Genomic DNA, 16979 nt, shown 5'->3' on the forward strand with positions numbered 1-16979 from the left:
AAAAATCAATTGTATTTCTATATACCAGTCACATGCAATTGGATAATGATATAGAAAAAGCAATTTACAAAATATGTAAAATGTTAAGACATAAATTTTAGATGGAATAATATATACAACACTCTACACTGAAAACTACTTTGCTGAGAGAAATTGAGGGGCCAAATAAATGGAGAGATGTACCATTTTCATGGATTATAAAACATAATTTTGTCAAGATGTCAATTATTCCAAAATCGACCCATGTAAATTTAATGTAATCCCAATAAAAATCCCAGCAGGCATTTTTAGTAAAACTTGACAAGCTTTTTCTAAAATGTATATGAGAATGCAAAGTTCCAGGAATAACCAAAACTACTTCAAAAAAAAAGAAAAGAAAGAAAACTTGCAAGTATTTATATTACTTGATTTTAAGACTTCTATAAAGCAGCAGTCATCAAGATGGTGTGGTTTTGTAATAAAAACAGACATATAGATTAATGCAAAAGAATGGAGAGTCCAGAAACAGACCCACATGTATATGGCAAATTGATTTTTAACAAAGACACCAAAGTAATTAAACAAAGAATAGTCATTTCAATACATGGTGATATAACAACTGAACAACCATGTAGAAAAAAAATGAACCTCAGCCCTTCTCCTCATTCCATACACACACAAAAAAGTGAACTTATTTTGAGTTGATCATAGGCCTAAATATAAAAGTTAAAACTATAAAACTTTCCAACAAAAAAATATGTCATTGACATAGACAAATGTTTTTGGTAGGACACAAAAAGTACTAATTATGAAAGAAAAAATTGCTACATTAGACTTCATCAAATGTTAAATCTTCCGCTCTTTAAAGGCCACCTCTTGAAAGAAAATGAATTAATAATTAATAACCTTTCAAAACAAATCACTAGACTAAACCCAGATGGGTTCACTGGTAATTCTACCAAACATTTAAGGAAGAAATTATATTCTCTATAATCTCTTCCAAAAAATAGAAATAAAGAAAGTATTTCATAACTCACATTGTAAAACACATATCTGATATAAAGGAGTGGTACCTGAAATAAACAAAGAACTCTTCAAATGAAACAATAAGAAAACAAGCAACTCAATTTAAAAATGGGCAAAAGATCTGAACAGACACCTAACCAAAGAAGATAAACAGATGGTAAATAAGCATATGAAAAGATGCCCAACTCATGTGTCATTAGAAAATTGCTAATTAAAACAACAGTATGCTGGCGAGGATGTAGAGCAACAGGAACTCTCATTGCTGTTGAGAATGCAAAATGGTACAGCCACTTTGGAAGACATTTTGGCAGTTTCTTACAAAACTAAACATACTCTTACCATATGATCCAGCAATCACACTCCTTGATATTTACCCAAAGGAATTGAAAACTTATGTTCACACAAAAACCTGCACATGAATGTTTATGGCAGCTTTATCCATAATTGCCAAAACTTGGAAGCTATCAAGCCATGAAAAGACATTGCTGAGAAGAAGCCAATCTGAAAAGGCTACATCCTGTATAATTCCAACTGTATTCTGGAAAAGGCAAAACTGTGGAGATAGTCAAAAGATCAGCAGTTGCCAGGGGTTTGTTGTCGGTGGTTGCCAAAGGCAAGGATTTGCCAAAAAGGAGAACACGGGGTTTTACATAAGTATCATACCAAAAAATCCCGTGTTTATATCATGTATATATAAATAAATGTATATAGACATATACATTTATATATATATAAATCATGTATATACAATGACATATATTTATTCTGCCATTATATATTGGTCAAAATATCAAAAGCTACAGAATGAACAACACAAAGTCATTAATAATAATGTGTTCATATTCGCTTATCAATTCTAACAAATGTATCACAGTAATGCAATAGTAGGAAGAACTGTCTAATCTAAACAGTGGGCAAAGGATTTTAAATGACATTTCACAAAGGAAGATGTGAAAGTGGCAAATCAGCACATGGAAGATGGTATATATATATATATATTTTTTTTTTTTTGAGTCTCTGTTGCCCAGGCTTGAGTGCAGTGGCACGATCTCCACTCACTGCAGCCTCCACCTCCACCTCTTGAGTTCAGGCGATTCTTGTGCCTCAACTTCCTGAGTAGCTGGGATTACAGGTGTGCACCACCATGTCCAGATAATTTTTTTGTATTTTCAGTAAAGGCAGGGTTTCTCCATGTTGGCCAGGCTGGTATGGAACTCCTGGCCTCAAGTGATTTCCCCCGCCTCAACCTCCCAAAGTGCTGGGATTATAGGCATGAGCCAGCACTCGCAGCAAAGATAATTAACATCTTTAATCATCAAGGAAACGCAAACTAAAACTGCAGTGCAGTACCACTGCACACCCATTAGAATGCCCAAAATTTTAAAAACTGACAATATCAAATGATGGCAAGGATGTGGAACAATTTGAACTTTTACATTGCTAAGGGAATGTAAAATGGTATAGCAGATTTGGAAAATTGTTCAGCAGTTTCTCACAAAATTAATCATACATTTACTATATGACCCAGCAATCCAACTTTTAGATATTTAACAGTAGCTGGATGTGGTGGCAGACACCTGTAATCACAGCTTCTAGGGAGGCTGAGGCACGAAAATCACTTGAACCTGGGAGGTGGAGGTTGCAGTGAGCCAAGATTGTGCACTCAACCCTGGACTACAAAGTGAGACTCTGTCAAAAAAAATTAGCCCCAAACTGGAACAAACTAAATGTCCATCAATAAGTAAATGGTGTATTCATAAAATGAAACACTGCTCAGCAATGAAAAGGAAGGAACTATAATACTATTACATGGGATGAATTATTCTTGGAAACATGCTAAGTGAAAACAGCCATATATAATCAGATTTTTTTTAACTCTCAAAAAGGCAAATCTAATCTGTAGTAATAGAAGTCTGATCGTTGTTTGTCTGAGTTAGGGAAGATTGACAGCCAAGGAACATGAAGAAAATTTTAGAGGTGTTAGAAATATTCTGTTTTCTTGATTTGAATGGAAGGTCCTGGGTTTATAACTTTCTTAAAATTTGTTGAACTTAAAATGGGTGGATTTTATTGTGTGTAAATTATACACTAATAAAGTTTAGAAATACCTGAGATTAGAATGATTTCTGGCCAATAATTAGGTTTCACATTTCCGGTAGTTGTAAAGATAGAATAAAGGCATTTTCAGATATAAAAGGCCTCAAATATTTGCTTGATATATTCACCTGTTCTAGCAAAAGTCCTGGAGGGTGTACGTAAACAAACAGGAGAAAACCAAAAGAGGCAAAACCAAAAGAGACAGAGAAAGCAAAGGATCTGAAAGGAAGCCCAGGAATGACAGCTGATCAGCGAGATTAGGGAACAGCTAATGCATGTTGAACCAGGGGCCTGGCGAGTCCTCTAGAAAAGAGACCTTCAGGGAAGAAATGAATTGATCTCCTTGAGTTTATAGAAAATATTATCGATAGATTTACTTCCAAATGTTGAAACGTGATAAATTCTACTAGAACAGCAGACAAATGAAAAAATAAGAAAATTATTAACTCCAGAAAAAAGGAAGAATGGCCACAAGAAAGGAGGTTTGAATAAAGAACACAATTTGACTTAGCAGTGAGTAATATTTGCATAATCATAAGAATCAAAATATTAATTTTTGATTTTATAAAAAACTATGACCTGTTAGGGAATTGGAAGCCGGGATGGTAGTAAGAGAGGTACATATGGAAGAGTTAAGACCTCATCTATGATAATGGGAAGTCAGTAAATCTGAAATTGAGATATCAAGAAATAGCAGTATATGTGTATTTAGAAATAAATAGGCAGATGCCAAAGAAAACAGTTTTAAGAGTTGTAAATGGTTGCCTCTTGAGAAGGAGGGAACTAAGTAACTGGAAGGGGTGAGGCAAGAAACTGCTATTAATCATTATGGGCCCTTTGGTTCTGACTTATAAAATTATGTATGTGTGTTAACTTGATAAAAACTTGAGTTAATAGAAATAGAAGGTATCAGCTAGCATTGCAAGTTGTGAAAGTGGGGTGTTTTCCTTCATAGTCTGTATTGAGGCAAATAGCTTTTTTTTTTCTTTTTTCTTTTCTTTTTTTTAATCAACTTTTTTTAAATTGCATTTTAGGTTTTGGGGTACATGTGAAGAACATGCAAGATTGTTGCATAGGTACACACATGTGGCAGTGTGATTTGCTGCCTTCTTCTCCATCACCTGTATCTGGCAGTTCTCCCCATGCTATCTCTCCCCAACTCCCCACCCCACCGTCCCTCCCCCATTTCCCCCCAACAGACCCCAGTGTGTAGTGCTCCCCTCCCTGTGTCCATGTGTTCTCATTGTTCAACACCCACCTGTGAGTGAGAACATGCAAATAGCCTTTTTCTCCCTTGAGTACAGCTCCATAAGTAAAAGTATGTAAACAGGCCAGAATCTGTTTCACCTTGTGCTGATACGTTTGCAAAGGCCAAGAGCATGGAGGGGAAGATGCCAAGGTCGTTACGAGGAAGGACATTAGATGCAGACAACCAGTCTACAATGTGTAGTTACAGGCAGGAAAGATAAGAGAAGTCAGAGGCCATACGGCTAAGGAAACAAGTTGAGTATGAGAAAGGAAAAAATTAAGAATTGCAGAAGAAAAAAGAAAGAAGAAGATGGGAACAAAAATATGATAACGTATAAAGAGAAGAAGAAAAGAATCACTTCTAATTCTCTACCTCACTTTTACCTCTAAATTGTCTATCACTATTTCTTACTAGAGAAACAGAGTCTATTATTGATTGGCCCACATCTTAAGCTTGTGCCCATCCAGGAAAATCAAGCACCTTTCCTTACTTTAGTCTTCAATCTTAGCTAAACTGTGTCAAGTACAAATAACTTACATAGGATAGTTTAATTATCTTGCTCCTTCACCACCTAAGACACACAGTTAGAACTAATGGCTCTATCCCCCATGATACTTATCTTTTCTGTTATACCTTTCTTTTCCTTGCCATTTTGCACTGTATTCTGAGAGGATCTCTGAGCTCAGTTATCCAGATCAAAACTAAATCTTCAACTATGTCCACTGTGCTCTTCAGTCCATCTATTGAAATCATTTCATCATAGCTATAATTTTACGATTTTTTTTTTTTTTTTTTTTTTTTTGAGACGGAGTTTCGCTCTTGTTACCCAGGCTGGAGTGCAATGGCGCGATCTCGGCTCACCGCAACCTCCGCCTCCTGGGCTCAGGCAATTCTCCTGCCTCAGCCTCCTGAGTAGCTGGGATTACAGGCACGTGCCACCATGCCCAGCTAATTTTTTTGTATCTTTAGTAGAGACGGGGTTTCACCATGTTGACCAGGATGGTCTCGATCTCTCGACCTCGTGATCCACCCGCCTCAGCCTCCCAAAGTGCTGGGATTACAGGCTTGAGCCACCGCGCCCGGCTAATTTTACGATTTTTAAACATTCTTTTTCTTAGGAGTCTATTACTTTTTTGTGGATGCAATAGACTTTTTAATCCGTATGATGATATTTATTGTGCTCATTTTGTATACTAATCCTTTTTTCTTCAACATTACTTTCTTCATTAAAGTTGCTTTCTTCCTACTGTTGACTTTTCTTGAATGTTTGGTGAATTTTGACTGTCTCCATATATATTGAAAAATATCTAGAACTTAAAAATGTTGATAGCTAGTGTATTTCTTTAGCTAAAATGAGAAGCCCTTTTCCCCTGGCAGTGTATGTAGGTTCTGATTGTAGGAGTCCTACTTTTCAGTTGTTGTGAGGGAATAGGCCTTGGAGGTGGGGAAACCCCTTGTAGCAGCCCTAGCACCCGCTAGGGAGATTCCCTGGGCAGAACTCCCATTTTGAGTCATATGTCCACATTTGTAATCCCATGGACAGATGCCAGAGTCAGCTGCACTCAGAGCAATGGCCTGGCAGCAGCTGTTCAGTCATCCATAATTATCCTAGCAATTGCCCATGGCCTGTTCCTTTATTTGCTCAAATGACCACTGAGCCTGGAGTTATTCTGATGTTCTTCTGGGAATATTCCCCTCTGTAGAAAATCTCTTTCTTCTGTTGCAAGTGTTTTAGTTTAGTTGAAGTTTCACAATCGATTTGTTTCCCTCTGTGTTTTATCTTTCAGAAATTCTTTGTTGTTTTAGTCTGCTGCCACGAAAATTTCTTCTGCCGTTCCTTCAGAAAGCAGAAGAATTTGTGTTCCCCTCTTTTCTTTCTTCAGTTATTTCAGTGATGTTTTTGAAGAGAGAATAAAACATAAATGCCGGGTGCGGTGGCTCAAGCCTGTAATCCCAGCACTTTGGGAGGCCGAGGCGGGTGGATCACGAGGTCAAGAGATCGAGACCATCCTGGTCAACATGGTGAAACCCCGTCTCTACTAAAAATACAAAAATTAGCTGGGCATGGTGGTGCATGCCTGTAGTCCCAGCTACTCGGGAGGCTGAGGCAGGAGAATTGCTTGAACCCAGGAGACGGAGGTTGCGGTGAGCCAAGATCACGCCATTGCACTCCAACCTGGATAACAAGAGTGAAACTCTGTCTCAAAAAAAAAAAAAAAAAAAAGTAAATGATAAATTGTCCCACATTGAATCATAAATCTCTTTAGGTCTGTTTACAAATGAGAAAACAAAGGTTCAGAGAAAAGGAAAATACATATACACATAAACACACACAAAAACTTGCCCAAATTAATATTGCTAATATTTGCAGAATAACCAGGATTTAAATCTCAATCCACCTGGTTTCAAAACATGCTATTTATATGCACATACCCACACCCAGGCAATGTGGCCAAGTGATTTAAATGTTTTTGTTAGAAATGTTCTACCAGAGCACATCCAGGTAAATACTGCTTTTTCAATGGAGACAGCTGTTGTGAGGGTGCTGTTGCTCAGAATGTATACAGCATCCCTCTTTGGCAGTACCTTCAAAACCTTTTATTCTTTTGACTGTCTTCAAATCCCTATTATTTAAAAGTGGATTTTACTTTTGAAAATTTCCAGAGTTACTTGTAACCAAATACGTTGATCTAAAAAGAATAGTGCTCCTTTCTTAAATCAAAAACTAAAATTAAGTTTACCTATGAGGAAATTTAATTTCTTGAAGGACATTTGGACTGGTAGAGGTAGATCCTGAAGAATTCCAAAAATATTTAAGCATTGACGTCACTGGAATAAGTGAATGACCCTGTGAGGCAGTCGGTTTTGTGTTCTGTGAACATATACATTCCAGGACTTTTAAAAAATCTTATTTATTTGTAGTACATAAAAAATATTGTGTAATTATAAAAATCATGATTTTCACATTCAACATTTTCAGTACTTAAAAAGATCCACTTTTTAACCTGGGCAACATGGTGAAACCCCTTCTCTATAAAAAATACAAAAATTGGCCAAACATGGTGGTATGCAACTGTAGTCCCAGCTACTTGGGGAGCTGAGGCAGGAGGATCACTTGATCCCCAGGAGGTGGAGGTTACAGTGAGCCAAGATCATGCCACTGTACTCCAGCCTGGGTGACAGTGAGACTGTGTCTCAAAAAAAGAATTCTCTGAGGTTACATATCATGGTTTTTTGTTTTGTTTTCTTAGTAATTAAGATATTTACATGATTCAACATTCAAAAATGTTTTTAAAATATATAATGAAAAATCTCTTTCCTAGCAGTATTGTTTTTTCTGTACCTTCAAAAATTACGTATATAGACTTCCTTTTTTAAAATACAAATAGTGTCATACTATCCACATTAACTGTTCAGTATCTTAGTCCTTTTTTCACTTAATGTTCTATGGATGTCATTCTCTATCAGTGCATATAGAACGTCTTTATTCTTTTTTATAGCTGTACAGCTTTTTACAGTTGTGCCAGAATTAACCAGTTGCCTGATAGGCATCTTTTGCTATCACAAAGCTGTAATGAATAATCTTATGTAGAGATAATTGACCACATGTGAGAGTATATCTGAAATACAAGTTCTGAATAGAATTACTGGGTCAAAAGATAGATATTGCCAAGTAGTCCTTTCCAGCAATTATATCAGCTTACACCCTAACTGATGATGTTTCCATTTCTGCATATCCTTGGCAATACATGAATTATGTACTTTCTCTTTTTTGCCAATCTGATTGTTTTATTTTTTTAGGTATCTCAATGTCATTTTAATCCATATTTCTTTTATTGTGGATTAGATCATGTTTTAATGATTTTATATATTCATTTATGTTCATGTTCTCTTACTGTTTTATTGGGTTTTTATCCTGTTGAATTATAGAATTTTTTTATACAGAAAAATCAGTTGTTTACATCATGTTTTGAAAAAACTAAAACACTGTAACTGCTGTGCAGTTACTGCCAAGCGTAACATAAAACTAAACCAGAAACTTCCTTAGCAACAGCTGAAGAAAATTAACTGTGAATATCAGAATCAGTAAGTACGAAATCAACTGTTAGAAAAGTAAAATGTGCAAAAGCCACCCTCGTGGTTAACAAAATGCTCTCTACTTAATGTATAGAATTTTTTTTCCCTATAGCCTAATCTTGGAAGTGACAGAAATTTTTAAATTATTTCATAATGTAAGGGGTTTTTTTGGGGGGGATGTTGGGTTCAGTGTTCCTTTTAGCCATATTTTAAATGGAGAAACTATGATGTTGAACCCTTTGCAAAGATGATAACAAATGTTAATACCTTGATCAGGGGATCCCTAGGGATTGTTTTCTACCCCTACTTCAGCTGCCTATTTCCAGCAGAAATGACTGTATTGTCTTGTATTACATGTATACTTACTCATGTTTGTATCACAAATATAACCAAAAATATTACATTTATTCTTTGGCCAAAGAGAGAGAGCCTGTGTATTTCCTAAGAGAAATAATGTGAAACAAACCGTCACATTTTTTACAGAGGCAGTTTCTAAAGGAAGTCACAAAAGGCTGAAATAACTTTCAGAATAAAAACCATCTTCTTTTAAGCATACCATCTATCCAAACAAAACTTTTTATTGAATCAACATTTTATTTTTGTATAGGTTTTGTTTGTTTGTTTGTTTATTTTTGTTTGCTTAGTCACCAAACTCAGCATATGAATCTTACTTTGAAAATATTTTATCCACTTATTTTCTTAACATTTTTTCATCAAGACCAGTAAAATGAGATACTGGTCCTATTATTGAGTCAAATACTCTATCTTGTAAGACTTAATATTGATAGTGGACAGCCATGTAAATTTTCTTAGACTTTTAAATATAATTAATTTTTGTTGTAATAATAAAGACTAGATTTCATAAAGGAAATAAGATTGAGGAATTAACATGTAGAGCAGAGCAATAGGACAGCTTTCGATAATCTTTGACCAACTTTCTGATTTAAATAATGACAGGAACTAAGTGATTATTTCCCATTTTGTTGTTGCTGTTTTAGTTTGGTTGTTTTTGTTTGTTGTGTTTTTCAGAATCCTACAGAATTTTAATTCTCTATCATTTGTCACGATAGAGATGAGGTTAATTGAAAGCTATAATTATATACATTTAAAAGTAAACATGTTTATATAACTTTTATTTCTCCTTATACTAAATATTGAATATATTTCACTTAAAAGTGAGCCTTGCATGTATTATGTAGTTAATAATCTTCAGTAACTAGCATTAAGTACATTTTGGGAGGCATCCTTAGATCTGCTTATTCTTCATTCATTTGAATGAGGAATTCTACCTCAATAAGCTTTCCCATTAAACTCCAAACCTATTTTAATTTTTTTAAAAAAGATTTTATTTGGGCTACTCTAACAAAATACCACAGGCTAGGTGGCTTAAACAATAGAAATTTATTTTCTCACAATTCTGGAAGCCTGAAGTAGTTTTGATTTCTTCTAAGGTGTCTTTTCTTCACTTGGAGATGGCCCTCTTCTCTCTGTATCAGGTTATCCCTCTGTCTGTATTATCTTTCTCCTAATCTCCTCTTAGTGTAAAGACACTAATCATAGTGGATTAGGGCCCACTGTAAAGACCCATTTGACTTAGTTAACCTTTTTAAAGGCCCTGTCTCCAAATACAGTCACATTCTGAGATACCAGGGGTTAGGGCTTCAGCATATTAATTTGGTGGGGGTGGGTACAATTCAGCCCATAACAATGATGAATTAATATATATTCATTTTAGAAATTACAAATAGCCACCATAGAAAGAAAAGTAGCCTTTAATCTCACTACCTAAAGTGTAACTAAAGTGTGTGTATGTGTGTGTGTGTGTATATCCTCCCAGAATTTTTTGTATTAATATATATGAAATGGTTTATAAAAACAGAGTCATCCTGAAAATAATGTTTTGGAGTATGCTTTCTTTTTTTCATTTAACAGCACATTGTCAAGATCTATGCCATAGTTCATTGATCAGTCCCTAAATTTCTGGAATTTAGGTTATTTATAAATTTTTTCTAGTATAACTAGTATAGAGATGATCATAAAGCTTTCAAAAAAAGCCTTACAAAAAAAACTTTCTAAAATGCATATACTGTTTTCTTCAATTACAAAACATAAGTCAGCTTCTTTTTTCATTGAGCCATCATTATAAGTCTCAGTTCTTATACCATTATCGTACACCTATATTCTAAGATTAGCAACTGTAGAGCTGTGTTCACTTGCTACATGGCCTCAAATTCTAGTTTCTGTTTCTGCCTCTTACAGAATGTATTTTATCTTTTGCTCACCACTCTCATTTCATGATGACACTACACTACTTATAGCATATTCTAATACACTGACTGAAAAGCACTTAACCAAAATTGTTAAATTTATCTTTAAAACAAATAATTTCTGACAATGTCCTGAGTGATTCTGAATAACATTAACCTATGCACAAACTTTAATATCAGATTTTCCTTGATTCAGGAATGTTTTTTCACTTTCTCATTTATTTTGTATTATGTAGTCACGCTAGATAGTTTAAATTGTTGAATAAGTGAACTTTGTATCACTGAAGTAATATTTTAAAGGGAAGTCTTACTCTACAGTATCTAATTTTTGAAAAATACTATCATTTTATCTTCCACTGAGATAATGACTTCTTACCTTGTCTTCAATCAGGATTACCTGAGCTGGAATTGGAAGCAATTGATAACCAATTTGGACAACCAGGAACAGGAGATCAGATTCCATGGACAAATAATGCAGTGACAGCTATAAATCAGAATAAATCAGAAGAGTAAGTAATACATTTTTTATTTTGTAAGGTATCAGATACCAACTTCTAAACAGAAAAGTATTTTTTCCAAACTAGACAGTCTACAATGGTATTTTGTGAGATATTAATAGATGTAAATGTTTAGTAAACAAAAAAGTGGGCCTAGCGAGATGGCTCAAGCCTGTAATCCCAAGACTTTGGGAGGCCCACACAGGTGGATCTCCTGAGGTCAGGAGTTTGAGACTAGCCTGACGAATGTGGTGAAACTCCATCTCCACTAAAAATACAAAAAAATTGTCAGGTGTGGTGTTGCGCACCTGTAATCCCAGCTACTCGGGAGGCTGAGGCAGGAGAATTGCTTGAACCTGGGAGGTGGATGTTGCAGTGAGCCAAGATTGCTCCATTGCATTCCAGCCTGGGCAACAAGAGAGAAACTCCATCTCAAAAAAAAAAAAAAGTTGGGGGAGGGAAAGATACTGAATTAAACAGATTTATTGACTGCATGACCACAAGGATACTTTGTAATCACCAAGAGATTAATATAATATGTAGCTGTTGTTCTATATTTCATATATTACTTTAATTGATTACCATAATGTATCTGGGACCTGTGGATGAATTGGCCTCAGTACAATAATTATAATGCTCTTCAACTTTTACTTGTATCATTATTTTGTCCAGTATTTCTCTTCATTTGGTGCAAGAAGTTATAAGAAAGGAAAGTATACTTTTTACATCTACTCAGTGTCATGTCTTGATTAGAATTGAATTTCTTACTCCCCACAGGCAACCATATTCCATAACACAGAGCACCTCTCATACCTGTCAACCACAGGATGTCTAGAAAGTGTTGATTGTGGTTTAGCGCCTTAAATACGAACTGTATTCCCACTTACCTTCCCAGAGGAAGAGTGCTTATAATTGTATTATTACATTAGTGTTATTAGGATTAGTATTATTTTGTATATATTTCTGTTTTATCTATCAGTTAGTATCAGTTAGGATCAGGCTATATGTTTCCTACATGTAATCAATGAATAATTTGTTTTATAGCTTAACACCTGCCATTCTTCATTTTTCCAGTTTTATTTCTTTTGTAAATGGTAATCATGTCAGGTTAACAATCAAGATGATTTGATCATCTTTGAAAGTTAAATAATGTAATATGTACTGTTTTGATTGTAGTTCAGTTATCAACAATGGCATTCATAAAATAGATAAATAAATAGAATAAGTAGAATAAATCTGAGTATGAGCTAAATGATTCTGAGTTTTGGCTGATTTTCTTTTTTTTTAACTTTTATTATAAGTTGTTTCCCCTTTCTTAACTATGTTTGGTTAATTTTTCAGGCATTTCTGTAACATGAAGAATATGGAAACAAAGTTCAGTGATTGACAAAAGAATGAAAAATATATTCAAGCTATATACCAAATACTCATTTAATTTCTACACAGTAAACATAGAACATTCCATTGCATTAGAATTGCCAAGCATCTCAAAAGAGAATTTTCTAAAACCAAATTTGCACATATTTATGTATAGAAAGATTAAAGAAATTATTTGCTATGTCAGTCTGAAACTTTCCTGTTTTTTAATCCTGCAGCCAGTGTATTAGCTCACAATTAGATGAGCTGCTCTGCCCACCCACAACAGTAGAAGGGAGAAATGATGAGAAGGCTCTTCTTGAACAGCTGGTATCCTTCCTTAGTGGCAAAGATGAAACTGAGCTAGCTGAACTAGACAGAGCTCTGGGAATTGACAAACTCGTTCAGGTATTTATTAAAGTCAACATAATTTAACCGATGCAGCCCTAAGAAACTAGAAAATTATTTTAAGCAAGATTTTAAAATACTCTGCCCACTGTGCTTTAGCTGTTTTATAATTTACCGCTTTTGAAACTTATCAAAATATGTAGTAGTGTTTTTTTAAAGAAAAAAATATTACAATAATTAGAATTAGAAATAAGTCTTAGCTTTTCACCGTGAAACAGAACATTGCAGACTCCAGCTAGAATAAACTCCAGATTTATAACATCACTTCTCATTGTAAAGCTTAATTTATCCTTCATTCATGCTTGTCTTCTACCTGTTTATTCCATGATATTCCAACTTCCAGGTTAACATTTTTTAGACTATAGGATGATAAAATAATTTTAGTGCATCTTGACCAGCATTTTTAAATGGACTAGCATAGTGTGGAATACTAAATATAAGAGTGCATAGCCCATTAAAAGGAATCATGTTTTACGAAACTCCTTTCAGCTCCATACACACACACACACACCAATAGGTCACAATTTATATTTCTTACAGTGGGTAATAGTAAAAACATTTGGAAACTGTAACTCTACAGCTTTCTGTTGTATCCGCTGTGGATTTTTTTTTTTTTAAATAAAGGCATGAATTTTATATCTGAGATAGAAAAATGCCTGCTTGATCCCTCCTTTAAGAATCTACTTCTTGGGCCGGGCGTGGTGGCTCACGCCTGTAATCCTAGCACTTCAGAAGGCCGAGGCGGGTGGATCACAAGGTCAAAAGATCAAGACTATCCTGGTAAACATGGTGAAACCCTGTCTCTACTAAAAAAAAATACAAAAAAATTAGCTGGGCATGGTGGCACGTGCCTGTAATCCCAGCTACTCAGGAGGCTGAGGCAGGAGAATTGCCTGAGCCCAGGAGGCGGAGGTTGCGGTGAGCCAAGATTGTGCCATTGCACTCCAGCCTGGGTAACAAGAGCGAAACTCCGTCTCAAAACAAAACAAAACAAAATCTACTTCTTATAGTAAAGTTTATTGATTTTTAGGCTTTGCAATGAAGTTTTTTTTAAAAACCTTTTAGTTTTATTTCATTGATTTGGAGCCTTTATTTTAACCATATTGTCATCTCTTCTACGATTTTAAATATCTCAGCTAATCTATTATTCCATCTCAAAAGTAGCTTTTATAAATGATTAGGTAGTAAACTTCTGGAGAGCATAAATTCAGAATGAATATATGATGATACTTTCTAGAAATACAGAAGCATGTCATTTATTGGCAAAAATTTATTTGTAAAATATTCTGGCTTCTTTTCTAACAGGGGGGTGGATTGGATGTCTTATCAGAGAGATTTCCACCGCAACAAGCGACACCACCTTTAATGATGGAAGAAAGACCCAGCCTTTATTCCCAGCCTTACTCTTCTCCTTCTCCTACTGCCAATCTCCCTAGCCCTTTCCAAGGCATGGTCAGGCAAAAACCTTCACTGGGGACTATGCCTGTTCAAGTAACACCTCCCCGAGGTGCTTTTTCTCCTGGCATGGGCATGCAACCTAGGCAAACTCTGAACAGACCTCCGGCTGCACCTAACCAGCTTCGACTTCAACTACAACAACGATTACAGGGACAGCAACAGGTGAGCACTCTTGTTTAGCAGTGGATACTTTTTAAAGGTATGTACCAAATTTCTCTGCAAGACAGCCCATTGCTACAAAAGTGTCAAGTCCACTCCTAGAACCTTCATGAAAGACTTAAAGAGCTATCCTTGGTCTCTTAGGAAAGGGAAAAGGGACTTTTTGTTCAATTTAAAGACAGTAGGCTCTTAGGCCAGGTGCAGTGGCTCACGCCTGTAATCCCAACACTTTGGGAGACCGAGGTGGGCAGATCACCTGAGGTTGGGAGTTCAAGACCAGCCTGACCAACATGGAGAAACCCCATCTCTACTAAAAATACAAAATTAGCTGGGCATGGTGGTACATGCCTGTAATCCCAGCTACTCAGGAGGCTGAGGCAGGAGAATCGCTTGAACCCGGGAGGTGGAGGTTGCAGTGAGCCGAGATTGTGCCATTGTACTCCAGCCTGGGCAATATGAGTGAAACTACATCTCAAAAAAATAAAAAGACAGTAGGTGCCTAATAAATTACTCTGAGACCTACAACTTAAAGACAATTTAATTTTTATTTTTTGAGATACAAACTATTTAAGGGGAACCTCATACAAGTTTTAAATTAATCAAGAGAAACATAGCTTATTTTACAAAGTAGACCATCAAGAGATACTGTTTATGATTGTTGGAACAGAAAATAAAGTGTTATTTGAGATTGGAGGTATTGATGCCTAGTGATGTTATTTGAAGAAAAGGATAGTTTGGGGTCTGGGAGTTGTGAGTGAGTTAAATCTTATTTCTCATGGCAGGAAATGAGTAGGCATAGTGGCATAAATATTTAAGATTGTATAAGCAACAGATATGGAGATAATCATTAAGGACCACAAGCACAAACAGTTAAAAATGTCTGCTGTGGGCCAGGCATGGTGGCTCACGCCTGTAATCCCAGCACTTTGGGAGGCCAAGGTGGGTGGATCACTTGAGGTCAGGATTCAAGACCAGCCTGGCCAACATGATGAAACCCCATTTCTACTAAAAGTACAAACAAACAAACAAAAAATTAACAGGGCATGGTGGCACGTGTCTGTAATCTCAGCTACTTGAGAGGCTGAGGCAGGAGAATTGCTTGAACCCAGAAGGTGGAGGTTGCAGCAAGCCACGATCACTCCCATTGCAATCCAGCCTGGGTGACAAAGTGAGACTCTGTCTCAAAAAAAAAAAAAAAGTCTGCTGTGGGAAGGAGGCCCAGTGCTGTAGATTGTTGCTTCTTGTTATGAATCCTGTAGTTTCTAAACCCATATTTGTATATTGCTTTTAATTTTTATAAAAGTATTTAAACAAGTTCCCTAGAGACTAATTCAGGAAGGAAGAAAAAGAAGGAGATAAATTATACTGGAAAGGCAGTGTGATATAATGGTTTTAAGAGTTAGTTCCTAGACTGGACAGGGAAAATGTGGCACATGTACACCATGGAATATTATGCAGCCATCAAAAATGATGAGTTTGTGTCCTTTGTAGGGACATGGATGAACCTGGAAACCATCATTCTCAGCAAACTGACACAAGAGCAGAAAATCAAACACTGCATGTTCTCGCTCATAGGTGTTGAACAATGAGAACACATGGACACAGGGAGGGGAGCACTACACACTGGGGTCTGTTGGGGGAAAATAGGGGAGGGACAGCAGGGGGTGGGGAGTTGGGGAGAGATAGCATGGGGAGAAATGCCACATATAGGTGAAGGGGAGGAAGGCAGCAAATCACACTGCCAGGTGTGTACCTATGCGACAATCTTACATGTTCTTCATATGTACCCCAAAAACTAAAATGCAATAAATAAAAAAAAAAGAGTTAGTCCCAGTTTCAAGTTCCAGTTCTAAACTTAGGTGGATTGCCTTAATCAAATGGTTTCCCTTTTAAAGCCTCTAATTCCTCATCTATAAAAAGAGTCTAATAAAGAATTCCTTTTCCTCACTGGTGATTATGTGGAATAAATGAGATAAAACACGTAAACTTTGTAGCACAGTGCCTGGCATATTGTAGCAGTTGATAAATACTAGCTATTGGTTATAAAGTTAAATTTAATAAACATAATATATGATATAAAGTGTGCTTCCATTCTGCTTTAAAAAAGAAGATGATGAAAGAGAGGAAGAGAAAGGGAGGGCTGAGAAAGGGAAAAAATTTTTAAATGATAGAATAAAAATAAAAGGAATAATTTTTTAAATACTAGGGTGGAATAAAGGATTCAAAGAAGAATTAAAGGAAGAGAGAGGGAAAGAGAAACAAAAAGAAGGAATCATAAATGTTCTGAGATATTAATTGAAGATAAACTATTTCTTGTAGCTTTCCGTTCATCTTTAGATAAAGGGCACCAGAATAAAAAATGCTTAATATTTCCCCCATATTTAATTTTTCACAGAACATTATTTA

The 16979-nt window shown here is 35.7% G+C and overlaps 1 protein-coding gene across 5 annotated transcripts in view; it reads left to right on the top strand.

Annotated features, from left to right (window-relative positions):
• Positions 1-16979, top strand: part of NCOA1 (nuclear receptor coactivator 1) — a 139683-nt gene that overhangs the window by 83341 nt on the left and 39363 nt on the right. For all 5 annotated transcript variants that reach the window (XM_010345776.2, XM_010345777.3, XM_010345778.2 and 2 more), the window contains exons 12-14: positions 11087-11204; positions 12788-12956; positions 14262-14576. In XM_010345776.2, the coding sequence (XP_010344078.1) occupies positions 11087-11204; positions 12788-12956; positions 14262-14576 (602 nt within the window). The remainder of the gene's footprint in view (positions 1-11086; positions 11205-12787; positions 12957-14261; positions 14577-16979) is intronic.

Source organism: Saimiri boliviensis, chromosome 1 (genome assembly GCF_048565385.1).
Source record: "Saimiri boliviensis isolate mSaiBol1 chromosome 1, mSaiBol1.pri, whole genome shotgun sequence".
NCBI lineage: Eukaryota > Metazoa > Chordata > Mammalia > Primates > Cebidae > Saimiri > Saimiri boliviensis.